The sequence below is a fragment of the Dendropsophus ebraccatus genome, chromosome 4 (assembly GCF_027789765.1).
Source record: "Dendropsophus ebraccatus isolate aDenEbr1 chromosome 4, aDenEbr1.pat, whole genome shotgun sequence".
Taxonomy (NCBI): domain Eukaryota; kingdom Metazoa; phylum Chordata; class Amphibia; order Anura; family Hylidae; genus Dendropsophus; species Dendropsophus ebraccatus.
The window spans coordinates 165,533,363-165,554,082 of NC_091457.1; the positions used below are offsets into that span (position 1 = coordinate 165,533,363).

At 46.3% G+C, this 20,720-nt stretch overlaps 1 protein-coding gene across 3 annotated transcripts in view; it reads right to left on the reverse strand.

Annotated features, from left to right (window-relative positions):
* The window catches only part of TGFBR3 (transforming growth factor beta receptor 3), a 159,049-nt gene that overhangs the window by 24,418 nt on the left and 113,911 nt on the right, over positions 1 to 20,720 (reverse strand). Inside the window, exons 8-14 of one of the 3 annotated variants that reach the window (XM_069967660.1) lie at positions 15,726 to 15,909; positions 14,967 to 15,187; positions 13,751 to 13,900; positions 10,378 to 10,524; positions 7,424 to 7,573; positions 5,143 to 5,442; positions 97 to 214 (exon numbers count right to left, since the gene is read on the reverse strand). In XM_069967660.1, the coding sequence (XP_069823761.1) occupies positions 97 to 214; positions 5,143 to 5,442; positions 7,424 to 7,573; positions 10,378 to 10,524; positions 13,751 to 13,900; positions 14,967 to 15,187; positions 15,726 to 15,909 (1,270 nt within the window). The remainder of the gene's footprint in view (positions 1 to 96; positions 215 to 5,142; positions 5,443 to 7,423; positions 7,574 to 10,377; positions 10,525 to 13,750; positions 13,901 to 14,966; positions 15,188 to 15,725; positions 15,910 to 20,720) is intronic. The other 2 variants (XM_069967661.1, XM_069967662.1) reach the window with 2 other exon arrangements.

Genomic DNA, 20,720 nt, shown 5'->3' on the forward strand with positions numbered 1-20,720 from the left:
CTAAATCCTATGGACCAAATATTTTAGGCCTGTTCTACCATCCTATAGCTGCGCCTGCGGGGACCTCACTATATGGTGGGGGAGGGGGGGGGTTACCTGGGGGGCTCCCCTGTGACACCACCACCAGCGGCTTGGTCAGGGTCTTCCTGTTGTCGATCATCACCATCAGCATGCTGCTGTCCAGGGTGGTGCAGGCTTCATCGGGGCGAATGCACTGGAAGGAAAAGAGATAAGGTCAGGGAGGAACTCCGGGTGTACGGCTCAGGATCAGACCGACCTGGAACACGGAGGGAACAGGTCGTATCGCCGTCCAAAGAGATCACGTTACAGATTACACAGAACTACAGGCGGAGGGACATCTGTCCTGTGTGTTGTCCCCATCATACAGAAGAACACAAAAAAACCCACAGAATACAGCAATGTAACAGCTAAAAGCTAAGAGCTACGAGCCCTGCCCCATGAGCCAGAGGCCTACCACAGACATATATGTCAGGAGGACAAACCATGATGCACAGCTCAGCCCCCTCCTCATGGAATGACCTCTGCAAAGGTCACACAGCATGCCCCAGACTCCTTTCCCATTCATGTCAATGGGACAGCTCCTGTCTATTGTGCCTAAGTCCATGATGTTTGCTGTAATGCACATCTCTGACTGCTCTAAAGGCAGCTCAGGCAACATGGCCGCCCCCATAATAATGTACCACAACCAAACTTAAAGGAGAAGTCAGGAGAATTTTTTTTTATCAATGTACTGTACTGCCCCAAAAAGTTATACAAATCCCCAATATAGACTTATTACAGGAAATGCTTATAAAGTGCTTTTTTCCCTGCACTTACTACTGCATCAAGGCTTCACTTCCTGGATAACATGGTGATGTCACTTCCTGGATAACATGATGATGTCACTTCCTGGATTACATGGTGATGTCACTTCCTGGATAAACATGGTGATGTCACTTCCTGGATAACATGGTGATGTCACTTCCTGGATAACATGGTGATGTCACTTCCTGGAAAACATGGTGATGTCACTTCCTGGATAACATGGTGATGTCACTTCCTGGATAACATGGTGATGTCACGACTCCCAGAGCTGTGTGGGCTGTGGCTGCTGGAGAGGATGATGACAGAAGGATGCTCAGTGTCCCTCTAGTGCCCATGTTATCCAGGAAGTGACATCACCATGTTATCTAGGAAGTGACATCACCATGTTATCCAGGAAGTGACATCACTATGTTATCCAGGAAGTGACATCACCATGTTATCCAGGAAGTGACATCACCATTATATTCAGGAAGTGACATCACCATTTTTTATCCAGGAAGTGACATCACCATGCTATCCAGGAAGTGACATCACCATGTTATCCAGGAAGTGAAATCACCATTATATTCAGGAAGTGACATCACCATTTTTTTTATTTTTTTTTTTTTTTTTTTTATTAAATCCAGGAAGTGACATCACCATGCTATCCAGGAAGTGACATCACCATGCTATCCAGGAAGTAACATCACCATGTTATCCAGGAAGTGACATCACCATGTTATCCAGGAAGTGACATCACCATGTTATCCAGGAAGTGACATCCCCATGTTATCCAGGAAGTGACATCACCATGTTATCTGGGGAGTGACGCCTTGATGCAGTAGTATGTTCAGGGAAAAAAGCCCTTTATAAGCATTTCCAGTAATAAGTGTATATTGGTGATCTGTATAACTTTTGAGGGGGAATACAATACTTTAATAAAAATTTTCGCCAGACTTCTCCTTTAACAATTCACATTTAGAAAATAACATTTTAGTATGTGGATCAGTAAATAGAATCTGGGTGATACATTCACTTTAAGGCTATTTTCTTTATAAAAGTCAGGCTATATTTACACAGTATCAGATGTATTATCAGCCATTAGAATAAGACCACTGTGTGTGCAGCCCAGGATGCTCCGGCCTCTTTCACGCGTTCCATCGGCTGAGACCACGGACCTGCGGACAGCGACACAGAGGGGTCTACGGAACCGGCCAACAAACAAGGTGACGGATTCTTATTTGCAGCCAAGAATAAAAATATTCGGTCTGGTAGAATAGTAACAAGCCCGAGTCCCTGGTGAATTCTGTGGTTTTGTGAATTACTTATAACCTCCCTGCACAGTGCGCAATAACAGGAAATCATGTGACCTGCGCCTGAATCTACCGACTAAGTCCCACGTGGCAGAAATGCTGCAGATTGGTGCTCGGTAAATCTGCAGATGTAGAGGAGACAATCCGGCGTGTGTGAATACAGCTTAGCTGATCTGTCTGGTCGTCTCTCCCCTTGTGGGATCCTGAGCGCCCCCGTCAGGTATGGAGAAGCACGCGCTGACACAAGGTGTTGAAGGGCGGTGAGAGGTCTTGATAACGTCCAGTCGTGTTTTACATTCTACATCCAGGTCCCCGGAGGCCAGGCTGCTGTGAAATGTAATCCCCTCCGAGCAAAATACAGAACACGAGGAGCACGACGGCCGCTGCCAGGAGCTCGACTCCATTTTAGTAGCATGAAAAAACACTTAAGATAAATCCATGCAGATCTATCCGCCTTAGAGCTCACACAACAAGTCACGGCCAATGTCAGCCCAAAGAGAGAGAGGGGCCGAGAGAGAGAGAGAGGGGCCCGGGGCTCTGGTGATCAGCCCCCTCACTGTAGTACATGGGGAGAGAGAGAGAGTAAGAGAGAGGGAAGGGGAGAGAGAGAGAGGAGAGGGGAGAAGTGAGAGGGAGAGAGAGAGAGAGAGAGAGAGAGAGAAAGAGAGAGGGAAAGAGTGAGAGAGAGAGAGAGAGAGAGAGAGGGGCCCGGGGCTCTGGTGATCAGCCCCCTCACTGTAGTACATGGGGAGAGAGAGAGAGAGTGAGAGAGAGGGAAGGGGAGAGAGAGAGAGGAGAGGGGAGAAGTGAGAGGGAAAGAGAGAGAGAGAAAGAGAGAGGGAGGGAAAGAGTGAGAGAGAGGGAGAGAGAGAAAGAGAGAGAGAGGGGCCCGGGGCTCTGATGATCAGCCCCCTCACTGTAGTACATGGGGAGAGAGGGAAGGGGAGAGAGAGAGTGAGAGGGAAGGGGAGAGAGAGAGAGAGGAGAGGGGAGAAGTGAGAGGGAGAGAAAGAGAGAGAGAGAGAGAGAGAAAGAGAGAGAGAGAGGGAGGGAAAGAGTGAGAGAGAGGGAGAGAGAGAGAGAGAGAGGCCCGGTGCTCTGATGATCAGCCCCCTCACTGTAGAGCAGAGAGAGGAAGAGTGTGAGAAAGAGGGAGAGAGAGTGTGAGAGTGACAGGGAGAGAGGGGGGGGGGAGAGAGAGAGGGAGAGGGGAAGAGAGTGAGAGAGAGTGACAGGGAGAGAGAAGGGGGGGAAGAAAGTGACAAGGAGAGAGAGAAAGAACCTGATCACATGACCAGAAGGTCCTCAACCTTACAGTGTGGAGAGCAGCCTGACAGAGAAGAAGAGAAGGAAGACTGAGCTGAGTGCTATGTGTCAGTCAGTCAGTGTCAGTCAGTCAGTGTCTGTGTCAGTCAGCGTCAGTCAGTGTCAGTTATGTGAACTCAAGAACAGGAGGAGACAGTGAGAGGTAACTGGGCGAAAGATCAGAAGCAACGTGAGAAAATATGACTTTACTGAAAGAGTAGTAGATGTTTGGAAGAAACTTCCAGCAGATGTGGTAGGTAAATCTACAATAACTGAATAAAAACCTGCCTGGTATATACATATATCTATCTGCCTGGTATATACATATATCTATCTGCCTGGTATATACATATATCTATCTGCCTGGTATATACATATATCTATCTGCCTGGTATATACATATATCTATCTGCCTGGTATATACATACATCTATCTGCCTGGTATATACATATATCTATCTGCCTGGTATATACATATATCTATCTGCCTGGTATATACATACATCTATCTGCCTGGTATATACATACATCTATCCTAAGGAGGGAAATAATATGAGGGCGGAATAGATGGACGGGGGGCTTTATCTGCTGAAATCTTCTATGTTTCTAATTCCCCGAGAAGATTCCACCAGTCTGAGCTCCGCCTATCCCACACGTTATAAATGATCGGGCTGTTTGCTCTTTGCTCCGCTAAATCCAGGCCAGTCCTGCTCTGCATCCACTCTATGGTGGGAGGCCGATATATGGTCATTTATTACGCCCCACTGTCATATACAACAAGGTGAAGAAGGGAAGAAAAATGGAAAGTGCTGGCGTTAATGAGACGGGGCTCCATTCATCAGACCTCCAGCTGTGGCAGAACTACAACTCCCATCATGTCTGGAGAGCTAAAGCTTTGGCAGTGCAGCCATGGTCGGAGTTGTAGTATCTAGATTCCCCATCCTTGCTCTAAGTGACGCGTCTACATGCAGCAGATTTCTACTGCACATATTTAACAGAATTATCACAGCTGGATAGATTTTCTTCAACAGAACTGAGCTGCAATACCAGACATAACCATGGACAGGTGTGGCGCTGTTTCACAGCCACATTTTTCTAATCTTGGCCAAACTCTCACTGTCGAGTACAAGTACATGTTAGGGACCCAATACCTGCACAGCGCTGTCATTAACCACCCAAGGATATATATATAGGTAATACATTCACATATACTTCAGAGGGAAAAAATGGTTCTAAATCCACTGATTGTGTCTGGCACTGCCCTTACCCCGCGCCTCATGTATCGCAAACTTCTACTTGTAACATCAACCAGTTTTGCCTTATTTCCCAGGAATCACCCCGATACCCCGAGTTACGTATCTCAGCTGAAATGTTTCTCGGCCTCCTTAGAGTATAAAGACACCCCATGATGGATGGAGGAAGCCGCTGCCGCAGCTCGCCTCTATACGTGAGTGTTCTGTGTGTCGGGGATCCGGGGCCGTGTCTGCTTTATGTATCTGGAATAAAGGAATCTTACAGCAATGAGGGACCTGGTCTTGGCAGATGGAAGCGTTGGGCTCGAGAAGACGGGGTTATCTGCGCCTCTGACGCTTGGCGGAGGAGTCTGCGGCTCTGTCACATTTTTCTTGTTAATTGTTTGCTGACCTGAAGGGGCTGAACGTTTACCAGTGACCCCAAGTCTTTAGGAGGATGATGAATGGGATGACGGCTCGGCACTCACCTTGGGCAGGCCCCTCAGCGCTCCATCCCTCTTGGCGCACAGCGTCAGCTCGCAGTGGAGAAAGACCAGGGACGTGTTAAACATCGACCTAAACATGAAGCTGAAGCGTTTCCTCTCCGTCTGTTCTGGCCGCGTTGGATCGTTCTTGTTCGTCACTTTGTAGAACTTCACGGACTCGTCCGTAGGACATATGTTTTCTATGATGTTATGTCCGGTAGACGCATCCACGTTGGAGGAGGAAGAAACAAAGCAGCTCTGGATGACGAAGCTCAATTCCTTCTCCACCTTGTTTACCGACACCTGGAAATGCAAAAGCAGAATTAGGCCGTGTTCACACTGCATCAGTTTAATGCAAAAATCGGCTAAAAAACAGATGCATTTGTGTGCATCCATTTTGATCTGTGTTTCCATTGACTTATATTATATGAAAAGGATCTAAACCTTTTTTTAGCATACACAAAAACATGGCCAGCCGGTTTATTTTTATAAAGGAACATTCAAGTGGTTAAGTTAACCTGGACTCTGTGGTTCATCTGCCCTACACCTGTTACCTTGTAAGTATGTTTGGGACCCGGAGAGGGCATATACCACCTAGTCCTGTGACAAGTGCTTAGCGGTACACCAACACCTGCCCCTGCAAGATCCACCTAGCAACCCCCCGGTTACCACAGTGGATGCAACCCAAGGACTGCCTGGAAAACATGGCTGCCTGGAGAAGGTGGATGCAGCCCAAAGACTGCCTGGAAAACATGGCTGCCTGGAGAAGGATGGATGCAGCCTGAGGACTGCCTGGAACACTTGCATAGATACTTTGGCTGTATCCATGATTTCCAGGCAGTCCTCCAGGCAGTGCGGTTCAAAGGCCGATCAAACCTGAACTTTTGGAAAATTTGCTCATCTCTAGTGACTGCGCATGCTGCCTCTATGCAGTGAAATCACGCATGCGCAGTTACATGGCAAGGACATATAGGAGAGTAGACAGTATGTTCACCCGAAACCTATGTCTGTCAGAAGAATAGATTGTGGAATCCATGGCAAGAAATCTGAAGCCAATCCTGAGAGTCGCTGGTCAGATGGGTGCTGGGCTTTCAGAAAAAATGGCCGATTGTGGGATAAACCCCAACGTAATAAATCTCTGAAGACGAACCAGAAAGTCTAAGTAATCTGCAAGACTGTATAAGTCTAAGTGCACCGGGCAGAACTTCCTGGAAATATCTGGAAGGGACGGTAAATGGGCTGTGAAATAGCTGAAGAATGGACAATGCGGCCCACGGTGGATGGAGGAGAGGCGGGAAACACAAGGTTATCAGGGAAATATGTCTGGAATCTCATGTTTTCTTGCACCATTAGTGATGCTGCACATTTCTGCAATGTTTTAGCATGTGCAGTGTAGGAGTAAAGGCTCAAATGTACAGAGAAGTGACCAAAAGCGGCCTCCTCGGGAACGCTTCACACGTGTAACGGAAAAAACAGAGGGCGCTGGATCCCTGCTGGTGGAATCTGCTGTATGGAACAAAGCTCTGGGGGTGATCCGCTAACAGAACCACAAGGGGATCCCATACCTTCCACCCACCCTCAGCCCAGACATATAGAGCTGTATGGAGACTTATAGGATTCATTTCTGGCAATGCATCATGGGAAATGAGTGTGCGAACGAGCCCTCCTTCACAGGAAAGAGACCCCAGTGTAAGATGCAAAGACTGAGAAATGGAGCCTGTACTTGTAACACTTGGATATGGCTTATGTTTTAATGGTGTTGTGTATTTTGAAATATTAAAGGGGTATTCCGGTATCAGAATTTTTTTTTAAATAAAACTATTAACCAATATACCAAGATATATAACCTATTAATATAGTGTTATCACTAACAGTACTGGCTTCATTAGGTTTAAAATATTGACAAGAAGTTGTGTAGTTCTCTCATAGTGTGGTTTCTTCTCCAGCTCCTCAGCCCCTCCCTCTCTCCAGGTCCTCCTCTCTCTAGCCCCTCCCTCTCTTCAGCTCCTCCCTCTCTCCAGCTCCTTAGCTCCTCCCTCTTTTCAGCTCCTCAGCTGCCCCTCTCTCCAGCTCCTCAGCTCCTCCTCTCTTTTGTTCCTCCCACTCTCCAGCTCCTCCCTCTTTTCAGCCCCTCCCTCTCTCCAGCCCCTCCTTCTCTACAGCTCCTCAGCACCTCCTTCTCTCTAGCACCTCCCTCTCTGTAGCTCCTCCTCTCCAGCTCACCTGGTGACAGTGGTGACAGTAACAAGACCCCAGTGACCAGCCTGACCCAGCAGAGCCTTACCTCCACAAAGACCTGTCCATTGTCGGGCACGTCCGTTATGTTATGATCAGGACTCAGGAACAAATCTGTCCTGTACAGATCCATCTTAAAGGAGACGTTATTTATTGCGGTCACAGGATCTGTGCAGTTTCTGGGAATCGTGCAGTTAAACTATGAAGGGAAACAACAAAAAAGGGTAAAAAGAATATAAACTCCTATTATTCTATAACAATTACCAGAGCAGGTGTAGTCTGTAGGAAATCCAGTAACGGAGAAAGCTGCAGAGGAGCCGGGAACAAATCTGCTCGTCGCATTAGCGGTTGTAATGGCCGCCGCGCACTCAATTGTCTAGCGGAATGTAGCACATGGCACAATAGTGAGGATATATCTGCTGTATTTGTATATCTATAGTAATAAAGTATACGGAGGATATATCTGCTGTATCTGTATAATACTAAAGTATACGGAGGATATATCTGCTGTATCTGTATAGTACTAAAGTATACGGAGGATATATCTGCTGTATCTGTATCATACTAGAGTATACGGAGGATATATCTGCTGTATCTGTATAATACTAAGAATGCGGAGGATATATCTGCTGTATCTGTATAATACTGGAGTATACGGAGGATATATCTGCTGTATATGTATAATACTAAATATACAGAGGATATATCTGCTGTATCTGTATAATACTAAGTATACAGAGGATATATCTGCTGTATATGTATAATACTAGAGTATATGGAGGATATATCAGCTGTATCTGTATAATACTAGAGTATACGGAGGATATATCTGCTGTATCTGTATAATACTAAGAATACGGAGGATATATCTGCTGTATCTGTATAATACTGGAGTATACGGAGGATATATCTGCTGTATATGTATAATACTAAGTATACAGAGGATATATCTGCTGTATCTGTATAATACTAAGTATACAGAGGATATATCTGCTGTATATGTATAATACTAAGTATACAGAGGATATATCTGCTGTATCTGTATAATACTAGAGTATATGGAGGATATATCTGCTGTTTATGTATAATACTAGAGTATATGGAGGATATATCTGCTGTATCTGTATAGTACTAGCGTATACGGAGGATATATCTGCTGTATATGTATAATACTAGAGTATATGGAGGATAAATCAGATTCCACCTTTCATTTTCCAAAGAGTCTGTGAGGAATGAGAGGTGGAATCTGATTGGTTGTCGGGGGCGACTGAGCTAGTCTCACTTTACACCATGGTTGATAAATCTCCCCCGATTCATAACCCTATTACACTTACTGTCCACCTACTTTTTGGACCACTGCTTCAATGGTTGTTTACAGGGTACAAACCCACACACCGTATACGCAGCAAATACGCAGCAAATACATAGCAAATATGCAGCAGATTTGATGGTGAAGATTTGATGCTGTTTTTAGTTATTTAGATCTAATCTGCTGTGTATTTGCTGCGTATTTGCTGCGTATCGCAGCAGTAAATACGCTGCATATACGGTGTGTGGGTTTATATCCCTAATATGTATAATTCGTATGATTGGGGCCATAGTCGGCAACATGTATAAAGAAAACATCAGGACACGCCTAAACTTTGGGATTGTCCACAAAACACCCACTTCTGGGTGGGGCTAACATAAACCACACCCGCTGCTGGACGGTAGGCTGGGGTCCTATGGAGAGTAAAACCTACATCCAAATCTCACAAGAAATGCTCTGGTTTTGAAAGAAAAATAAGTTTTTGGAAAATGTCTCTTGTATTATAATGTCTCTATGTATAATGTAATGTGAGGGGCAGACCCCGGGCAGGTTCTGGAGACCTCACATACATCTAAGCTGCACCGGCCAGAAAAACTCGGGGGCAGATTTACAGGTTGGGCACCTGTTACCCAAGTAACAGATATAAATGCCCTTTTACTCACAAATAGTCCCAATTTTGCCAGAACAATCGCGGGACCAAAGCACAGAAGGGGTGGGGTTTATATAAACCTGGGGGCACGCTAGGGCACCTCAGGGGTGGGGTCTAAATTTCCCAATTTTGTCTAAATATGTTGGCAACTATATTATTACTACTGTCTTCTGCTCTTAAAGTGTAAGTCCCGAGTTCATCCCAAGCCCCTTCTGCAAAGATTAGGGCAGGGTGACACAGCGGGCGCTGGGCGCTACAGTTGTCAAGGTAACATATGACCAGCAAGTTCTTTGAAAGTCCTGTTCATCAGTTGCCTTGATAACTGTATATGGCCCAGCGTTACACCCCCGGAGCGTCATGTGTAGTTCACTCCCGTATGATCACTTTCATTGCCCGTACAATGAGGGAATATTGTAATGTTGAGTGGAGTTGCCGAACTGCTGAGCGCTTGGCATTAGACTCCTGGAGTAAGGAGAAGTTGGAGTCCTGGAAAACATGAATACAGCCTATGGCCTATGGCTGTATCCATGTTTTCCTGGCAGCCCTAGGGCAGCATCCAACTTCTCCAGACGCTGGGAGTCAATTGTCGAACGTTCAGGTTTCGGAGAAGTCTGCCGAATCTGAACAGTTCGGCATTTCCGCTCAACACTAGTCATGAGTCTGTGCATGTGGCTGAGTGTTCTTCGTGGTTGGATTCCCATGTTCCTGGGGTCAGACCCGCCCGATCATCCTGACTGCTGTTAATGTTATACTACGGCAGGGTTTACACTTTATCGGGAACGCTCCTAACGTCTGTCTCTAACATTTCCATTGGAGTCCATTAGACTGCGGCCTCTAGAAACTTACTGCATAATTATACTGAGTTTTTTTTTGTGGGTGAGAACCATACTGGGTCCCGTGATGGTCTATCAAGCCGATTAACCCCTGATCCTATACAACAAAGCAAAATGTGGTCAGACCCTAATATTCAGTAGATAATCCAGAGGGACAGAGTGAGAAAAGATTGAGAATCAGAAGCCCCTGCTCTCTCCCTGAAGGCACGTACCACCACAATTTCATGCCGCTTCAAGAAGAAGAGATCTAGTTCAGTTTCATCTGTGTCTCCTGGAAAACCGCTGTCTCCAGATTCCAAATCCTCGTAATCGCTAGGCCAGCCACTTCCCTCAACGGGCGGTGACAGCGGAATAACAATCTGTAACATCACAGGACAAGCTGTCAGTGTGACGGCTTTTACAAAAATATAACAAAAAATTATCTCTGGCTAAATAACCGTGATCATGCACTTATAGTTCCCCTGAACACGTACAGTTACACTGCAGAGACTAAGCTGATATATGGGGATGGAGGGGGGGGGGGGTTACTGGTTGTCATTGAAGACACCTAGTTAGCTTATGGAGACTGATTTTCAGGCAATGCACTATGGGAAATGAGTATGCCAATTATCTCTCCTCCCGATGGGACAAAACTATCATACAGGCTATATCATAAGGAGGATGAAGATGGTTGACTCTTCCTTTTACTGGAGACCCTGGCCTGGCTTATGTAATCTCAATATCTCTGACTCAACCATCTCAACCAGAATCTACTGGAAAAACTAGGCATTTCTGTAGACCGCTGTATCTGGGTTCTTGACCATGCTCGGGCCTGTCCGAACCCTAATGCTCGGCATCTAATTACCAGTGGTTAAATAAGTTGGATGCAGCTTTAGGGAGTTCTGAAAAACATGAATACAGCCTATGGCCTATAACTGTACCCATGTTTTCAGGACAGCATCCAACTTCTTAAGCCACTGGTAATCAAATGCCGAACGCACAGGCTAGGATGAACCCCAAGCATACTAAAGTTGTGCTCGTCTCTAGTAGTAGACCAGGGTGTTGGTTGGCTATTCTTCTTCCTTCTGGAGAAAAGCTAATTTGCATATTTTTTCCCCCATAGTCCACTGCCATAAAGTAAGTCTTCATACACCACATGGGCCTTTTCAACGAGAATCGGTAATACATTTGGGCTTTACTGAAGATGTTTCTCTAGTGACCCTTCCCCCCCCCACCACCACTCTGTACAGATGGGCACAAGAACCCCGAAACAACTGTCTACTAGTGTTAGGTTCAGCAACATTCTCTGAACCCAAATGCTTGGCATCTGACTCTCGGCATCTGAAGAGCCTTGGAAAACATGGATACGGCTGTAAGCGTTCTGGTTAATAGAAGGTTACCGGACCCGAACAGTTCGGCAACGCCACTCAACACTACAGATGGGTGGCTCTTCCCTGTGGAGGAGATTCAGCCAATATGAGAGGGGTCCCTACAATACTAATCAATTAGGGACAGTAATTCCAATATATTACCATCGGCTTCTGTAGTCGTCTTGTTGCCCTCACATTTCTCCAGCAGAATACAGTTCTGCAAATCAGTTATTTTTTCGATTTACCAATCGTAAACTTAGCCCTAAATATAGGACGTTCTAACCGTGTCACTCCGACCTGACAGATATAACCCAAGCCACATGGCAGGCAGATTGTGAGCTAAGGAAAAGATGAAACCAGGAAGGAGAAAGGAAGAGGTGGGGGGTTCTATACCTGGAGATGGCGCCCTTGGGAGGAAGTCTCCCTCTCGTGAGCGCAGCTCTTGTGCTGATCGGAGTTATAGTGGAGCCTCATATATAGAGATTACTCCGGATTTGTTTTATGGGGCTCAGTACGGCCAGACCAGTCCTAATATACAACAGCCTGGATGTCAAGACTCACCAGCAGATGAGACTTAGCAGAAACAAGCCTAATATACTGTTCACATGCATGTGCGCTTATGGACCAGCTCAATAACCAGCCATTCGTGATAATATACAAGGGTAATAACCTGGTGTCTACAGAAGACAAGGAGGCTCCAATAAGGGAGGCTGCACTGTGCTGAGCCTAAAACACGCAGAAAATAAGAGGTCAACGAGGACGCCAATAAATCTGCACGCACGGCCGCTCACGAGGCGAACAGAAAGAACTAGGGTGTAATTCATCTGTACAAATACACCGCAACATGGGAGCAGGCAATCTGGACATCGGGGACTCCGCAAGGTCCCATCATTAGAACTATATGTACAATGGCAGAAGCTAAATGCTGGATGTTGTGTGCGGTGGAAAAACGCCATGGTGAAAGACGGGTGTGATCCCTTTTACTGCTCAGCCTTTTACATGCTTTCACAGGTAATGGAGAATAGGCCCTGCCAGACACCTCGTATCTCCAACAGGATCGGGCACTGACACTCAACATGTCAGGGTGCCCCCATAACCATAAGATAACTGGCGGTCCTGTCACATTCTAGAGGAGTCCCTAATACATCTGTAAGTGTTGGCTTCACCAGCTGACTGTGGTAGGACTGGACAACCGTCTAATGTATATCGGGGCGGTGTCCCAATAATCCCCGATGGCTTATATTGAGGGAAAAGATTTTTCCATGGCCAGTAAGTTTATTTTCAAGGGAGATATATTGCTACCAGAAGAGACAGAGGATTCTAGAGGAAGGACAGAGGACTGTGGAGGGGACAAAGGAGTTTGGGGGGCGGCGAAAGGGTCTAGTGGAGGATAGAGGAGGGAAAGATGAGTCTGGAAAGGACAGAGGAGTCTGGAGGAGGGAAAGATGAGTCTGGAAAGGACAGAGGAGTCTGGAAAGGACAGAGGAGTCTGGAAAGGACAGAGGAGTCTGGAAAGGACAGAGGAGTCTGGAGGGGACAGAGGGGTCTGGAGGGGACAGAAAATGTGACAAACACTTAATCCTCTCTCCCTATTGAGAAAACAAGAACAGACTTTTTCCTATTCCTTGCAGTATACTCCCTCAGTCCTGCACAGTCTAATTGTAGAAAGGTAAAACCTATATAAATCTATTGATATAAATGGCTGCTCCTGTAAGAAGCGCAGGTGCCTCTTCCGCCGTGTGACGTACTGAGACAATGCACATGAATTCCCCTTCTCTATCCTCCGGCCTGTATAAGTCATTACTGATCCTACACGGACATCCTGAGCTCACGGCAAGATGAGAAAAACATGCACAACGTTCTAACTAGGTCACCATGTGGCTGAGCAGGGGACACAATGGAAGTGGACAGGAAAATCCAACCTACCCCGGATACTGGAGGCCAAGCTATAGAAATGAGATAATGGTGGAGGCCTGGCAACAAAGCCCCACTGTCCATGGGCAGCGTTACTGTCCAGGGGCAGCGTTACTGTCCAGGGGCACAGTTACTATACAGGGGCAGCGCTACTGTCCAGGGGCAGCGCTACTGTCCAGGGGCACAGTTACTATCCAGGGGCAGCGTTACTGTCCAGCGGCAGCGTTACTGTCCAGCGGCAGCGTTACTGTCCAGGGGCAGGGTTACTGTCATTGTGCTACCATCCCTCCCATCGCCTGGCAGAGAGCTAGCGGCTACTTACACTATTGTAGTATGTAATGTGTGAGCCATCAATACTGTGCCGTGTCCCACATTCCGTCACTGACGACTCTAAGATATAGTGAGTGCCATTCTCTCTCGCTCTGCAAACAGGATCGAGAAGAAAAAGTTCTCCCCCTAAGTATCCATAGGCCTTAAAGGGATGCAGAGGGTAAAGGCAAAGAACCATTAGGAGAGAAGCCAGAAACAATGCAGTACAATGTATGAGCATTACAGGGCGGTTGTACATTACATATCAAAATAACAATAAGAAATTATAAAATCAGCACTAAACACTGACCTTAAAGGGATTGTCTAGCAATATAGTGTGAGTTGTAACATAAATGACTTTGTACTCCCCCTCCCCATGTTGATCTGACTGTGCCCAATCCCCACAGCTCAGCAACTCCCAGTCTCCATGTATAGTCATGGCAGGTTTATTTTAGCCCCTTTAAGAAGCAAATCTATATTGCTGGACACCCCTTTAAGGTTTAGGTGTAGATCTAGTAGCGCCAGTATACAACTCCTTTAGTTTTGCACTTGTAGCATACATTTTTCAGAACTTTCAGCCAATTCCTAAGTGGTCTTGATGGGGAACTCTGGCAAAAATATTTTCTTTCAAATAAACTGGTGTCAGAATTGTATACAGATTTGTAATTTACTTTTTTAAAATCACTATTTAAAAGTCTTCCAGTACTTATCAGCTGCTGTATGTCCTGCAGGAAGTGGTGAATTCTCTCCAGTCTGAGACAGTGCTCTCTGCTGACACCTCTGTCCATGTCAGGAACTGTCCAGCGCAGGAAAGGTTTTCTATGGGGATTTGCTACTACTCTGGACAGTTCCTGACATGGACAGAGGTGGCAGCAGAGAGCACTGTGTCAGACTGGAAAGAATACACCACTTCCTGCAGGACATACAGCAGCTGATAAGTACTGGAAGACTGGAGATTTTTAAATAGAAGTAAATTACAAATCTAAATAACTTCCTGACAATAGCTGATTTGAAAGAAGAAATGTTTCGCCGAAGTTCCCCTTTAAACATCCCGACACCATGCTGTCCACCGACAGGCACAGGGGCAGCTTCTCTTGTTAGGAACTCAACAGCCCACTTACTCCATCTTGGTTACTGGGATATGGAAGCCCAATCACCATAGAGACCTATTTGTGGATCTACTTAATGTGCTTACACCCCCCCCCCCCCCCCCCGGGCTCACCACCTACCTTTAAGCAGTCCTTTTCTATGGTCGCCACCATCTGGTTCTCATCACATTTCACAGACAAGGCTACATTAATATTTCCTTGCACTTCCTCGGGCTCCTTCGGCAATTCCGGACCATCACCGCCACCAAATAGCTTAAAAAAGTCTGGACTCTGGTCTTGATTGGCGTTACGGAGCAGAAACAGTTCAGGTGGATCGGTAAAGTTCCCATCATCCATCATTTCTAGGGAGATATTATTGGTCAGGACATGAATAAGAAAAATCATTCAAAGAAGACTTCTGATATGTTGCTGCCCATGGTGAGACTAACAATTCCTTCCATACTTTCTTCTGAAGACACAAAAATCTGTGTGTGAGCTTTTCTCTCTGTCTCCCCCTCCTCCCCCCTCCCTTCTGAGACATCTGATGTAAACAAGTCAGTGTCAGGCTGTATCTTCAACATTGTAGCTTCTTTGTAATGCTGGGAGGATTAACCTCAGTGAGTTCATTAACAACTTGAACTCAGAATAATCCTCCCAGAAGCCACAAAGTTGCAGATAAAGCCTGCCAGGGACTTGTTTACATCAGTCATCTCAGAAGGTAGGGGGGTAGGAAGAAACAGAGAGAAAGCGTCCTAAGAATAGAACTCCTCTCTATAATGACCAAGTAGATCGGGCAGTGTTGGAGAGGAGATTTATGGTGGATTCTAGAACCGGATTAGTTACTATAAAGTACAATACATAAAACTAATCAGGAACTTTCTAGATATTCATCCATATTACCTATTTCATCCAGCAGGATATGGAACTTGTTTGCCACCGGGACGTGTGTGTAGGATGTGACGGGATAATCTCTATCAGTCGCCCACTTTATCAGCCGCTCCTGGGTGGCCGGGATGTCGGCCATCACCAGTTTGTTTGTCATGAGGGTCTTTTCCGTTCTGCTGAAGGTAACGCTGTTCGGGGTCTAGAGAGAGTAAAAGCAAACTCTTTAGACAACACCTTTCTTGTTAGGAAGCAGCGAGTGTTTAATTTCCCTGCAGCACCTCTACAGGTAAAATGAGGTATTACACAATGTATTTTTCCAATGTAAAACATGGAGGGGATGGGTCCTCCTGAACAGAAGATGCTCTTTGTTACCACTTTTCACCTTGAAACATGTGTGAGAGTCCTTGAAGGATGATTTCCTAAAGTAATCAAAATGAGTTTCCTAAACCAAAAACTTTCCAGAAACTTGTGGAATTCCGGATGCGTTGCGTGGCAGCCCAAACAAGCACCAGCACCTTTACCTGTATTCATAATCAGGAGCACATACAGTTAAATGCGGCGCTGTGCTTGACACTTGTAACGTTGTTCCCCTCTCTGCCACCACAACACTGGGTGGGAGAGAGCGGCCTCTTGTGGCCAGAGGCATAATGCTCCCTTTAGTCAGAAGAGTGATTGACAGGGCCAGGGCCAATGGCTCCTGGCCCTGTTAATCACTAGAGATGAGCGAACCTTGAGCATGCTCGAGTCCATCCGAACCCGAACTTTCGGCATTTGATTAGCGGTGGCTGCTGAAGTTGGATAAAGCCCTAAGGCTATGTGGAAATCATGGATGTAGTCATTGGCTGTATCCATGTTTTCCAGACAACCTTAGAGCTTTATCCAAGTTCAGCAGCCCCAGCTAATCAAATGCCGAACGTTCGGGTTCGGATGGACTCGAACCCGAACCCGGTTCACTCATCTCTATTAATCACTCTTCTGACTGGAGGGAGCACTATGCGTCTGGCCACAAAAGGCCGCTCTCTCCCGCACAATGTTGCGGTGGCACAGAGGGGAACACAGTTGCAACTTGCGAGTATGTTTTTTTTCCTTCTCCTATTTTTAGGCACAGTAAACACTGATGGTTTCCTGAGGCCTCCTGTACCCCTTACTGATCAGTGTTCAGACCGTAACAGAAGTGTGAAGGGGGCCTAACTCTGAGCGGTGAAGCCTCTACCAGACATCTCTGGTGGTGACCAGAATCTCCCCAAAAACAAAAAGGATAGGACAGGTGGAATCCAACTTGCCAATCATCTTTCATGTGATTTACCATCGGAGGACGGTGAGATGTCTCAGGTTACAGATAACTCCAGGAAACATAATGACGCGGGAGATGGAGTCAGACTGGGGAAGGTTGTCCTACAGACTCCTCAGCCCTGTGAGTTACTCCATGTCCTATTACAGATGGATACTGACATGTTATGCCGGCCGCCCCATCGTGCTAAACAGTGTACAGAAAATTCCAGTAGAAAAGAACGGGACTAGAAGTGACGGCCGGGCCGGCTGTCAGATCACGATTGGGAAGGCATGTTCACAATCAGGGACCTCAAACCAACTGGAAATCTCTGAACATGAATCCCAAGGTCCAGACCGATCACAGCTATACATACTGACCGCTCGTCCTGTACATACACTACCGTGTTTTCCATGAAAAGTCACACTTCTTCACCCCCATACATTGTGAAATGAATAGAAAATAGAGACAAGACATTGACAAGGTTAGAAATAATGATTTGTATGTGAAATAACATTGTTCTTCCATCACACTTTGCTTCCGTCCCAGAATCCTCCTTTTGCAGCAATTCCAGCATTGCACACCTTTGGCATTCTAGCTATTAATCTGTTGGGGTAAGCTGGAGAAATTGCCCCCCACGCTTCTAGAAGCAGCTCCCACAAGTTGGATTGGTTGGATGGGCACTTCTGGCGTACCATACGGTCCAGCTGCTCCCACAATGGGGTGGTGATCTGGTGACTGCGCTGGCCACTCCATTACCTATGATAGAATACCAGCTGCTGCTTCTGCTGGAAATAGTTCTTGCACAATTTGGAGGTGTTTAGGGTCATTGTCCTGTTGTAGGATGAAATTGGCTCCAACCAAGCGCTGTCCACTGGGTATGGCATGGCGGTGCAGAGTGATCGCCTTCCTTATTCACAATCCCTTTTACCCTGTACAAATCTCCCACCTTACCAGCACCAACCCCAGATCATCACATGACCTCCACCATGTATAACAGATGGCGTCAGGCATTCTTCCAGCATCTTCTCATTTCTTCTGCGTCTCACAAACCTTCTTCTTTGTCATCCAAACACCTCAAACTTGGATTCATCCGTCCACAACACTTTTTTCCAGTCTTCCTCTGTCCAATGTCTGTGTTCTTTTGCCCATCTTAATCTTTTTCTTTTATTGGCCAGTCTCAGATATGGCTTTTTCTTTGCCACTCTGCCCTGAAGCCCCAAATCCTGCAGCCGCCTCTTCACTGTAGATGGTGACACTGGTGTTTTGCGGGGACTATTTAATGAAGATGCCAGTTGGGGACCTGTGAGGCGTCTGTTTCTCAAACTAGAGACTCTAATGTGCTTATCTTCTTGCTTAGTTGTGCAACACGGCCTCCCACTTCTTTTTCTACTCTAGTTAGAGCCTGTTTGTGCTGTCCTCTGAAGGGAGTAGTACACACCGTTGTAGGAAATCTTCAATTTCTTAGCAATTTCTCGTATGGAATAGCCTTCATTTCTAAGAACAAGAATAGACTGTCGAGTTTCAGATGAAAGTTCTCTTTTTCTGGCCATTTTGAGCGTTTAATTGACCCCACAAATGTGATGCTCCAGAAACACAATCTGCTCAAAGGAAGGTCAGTTTTGTAGCTTCTGTAACGAGCTAGACTGTTTTCAGATGTGTGAACATGATTGCACAAGGGTTTTCTAATCATCAATTAGCCTTCTGGGCCAATGAGCAAACACATTGTACCATTAGAAGACTGGAGTGATAGTTGCTGGAAATGGGCCTCTATACACCTATGTAGATATTGCACCAAAAACCAGACATTTGCAGCTAGAATAGTCAGTTACCACATTAGCAATGTATAGAGGGGATTTGTTTAAAGTTAGGACTAGTTTAAAGTTATCTTCATTGAAAAGTACAGTGGTTTTCCTTCAAAAATAAGGACATTTCAATGTGACCCCAAACTTTTGAACGGTAGTGTATCTAACATAGGCAACACTCAGTAACGTCCGTCATCATATATACTGCCCAGCCGGAGGTCTATGTCCCATGTGCTGCAGGACGGAGAGCGGATCATCGGGTAAACATACTGGATACGCCGTCTTATCACTACGCCCACCCTGTCCTTCCGCCATAATGCGTCTCCTCCACCGCAGCTTAAGCTTCAGGACTCGCATTTTTCTCATGCAAATTGAACCTTTTCCTGCTGGAATGGAAGGAATGTCCATGTGTTTCTTATGTCCACATCATGGTGGGTCCTCAGCAATGTATCACTAAAGTAAGATATGATGAAAGGCGTTCCTGTGTCACTGGCTGATCAGTGTGCACGGCAGCTGCTGCGAGGGGCCCCGGACATGTGGACGGCCGTCTATGGGGGAGACCCAACCGGCCTGGATTTTATCACAGAGGGTTTTGCGGCAAATCTGCAACAATTTTATACAAAATCCATCTGTGCTACGTACAAGGCTTATGTGCTGTGGGATCATTGTGGATTTCACCCATATATACTGAAGGGGTTAATCCGGGTCTAGGCCGTTGTTACATGTTACACGGGCTCATTTTATACCAGAGCCCAATCCACATTAGAGATGAGCGAATCTCAGGCACGCTTGTCCGAACCAGAGCATGCAGCTTTCCATTACCAGTGGCTGGAGAAGTTGGATGCCGCCCTAGGGAGTTCTGGAAAACATGGGTATGGCCTATGGCAGAATACAGTATGGCCTATACTAGAGTACAGTATAGGCTATGGTAGAGTACAGTACAGCCTATGGCAGAGTACAGTATGGCCTATGGCAGAGTACAGTACAGGCTATGGCAGAATACAGTATGGCCTATGGCAGAGTACACTACAGGCTTTGGCAGAGTACAGTACAGGCTATGGCCTATGGCAGAGTACACTACAGGCTATGGCCTATGGCAGAGTACAGCACAGGCTTTGGCAGAGTACAGTACAGGCTATGGCCTATGGCAGAGTACAGGCTATGGCAGAGTACAGTACAGGCTATGGCCTATGGCAGAGTACAGTGCAGCCTATGGCAGAGTACAGTACAGGCTATGGCAGAGTACAGTATGGCCTATGGCAGAGTACAGTACAGCCTATGGCAGAGTACAGTACAGGCTATGGCAGAGTATAGTACAGCCTATGGCAGAGTACAGTACAGGCTATGGCCTATGGCAGAGTACAGTACAGGCTATGGCAGAGTATAGTACAGTCTATGGCAGAGTACAGTACAGGCTATGGCCTATGGCAGAGTACAGTACAGCCTATGGCAGAGTATAGTGCAGCCTATGGCAGAGTACAGTACAGCCTATGGTGGAGTATAGTACAGGCTATGGTGGAGTATAGTATGGCCTATGGCAGAGTACAGTACAGCCTATGGCAGAGTACAGTACAGGCTATGGCCTATGGCAGAGTACAGTACAGGCTATGGCCTATGGCAGAGTACAGTACAGGCTATGGCAGAGTATAGTGCAGTCTATGGCAGAGTACAGGCTTTGGCAGAGTACAGTACAGGCTATGGCCTATGGCAGAGTACAGTACAGGCTATGGCCTATGGCAGAGTACAGTACAGGATATGGCAGAGTATAGTATGGCCTATGGCAGAGTACAGTACAGGCTTTGGCAGAGTACAGTACAGGCTATGGCAGAGTATAGTGCAGCCTATGGCAGAGTACAGTACAGCCTATGGCAGAGTATAGTACAGCCTATGGCAGAGTATAGTGCAGCCTATGGCAGAGTACAGTACAGCCTATGG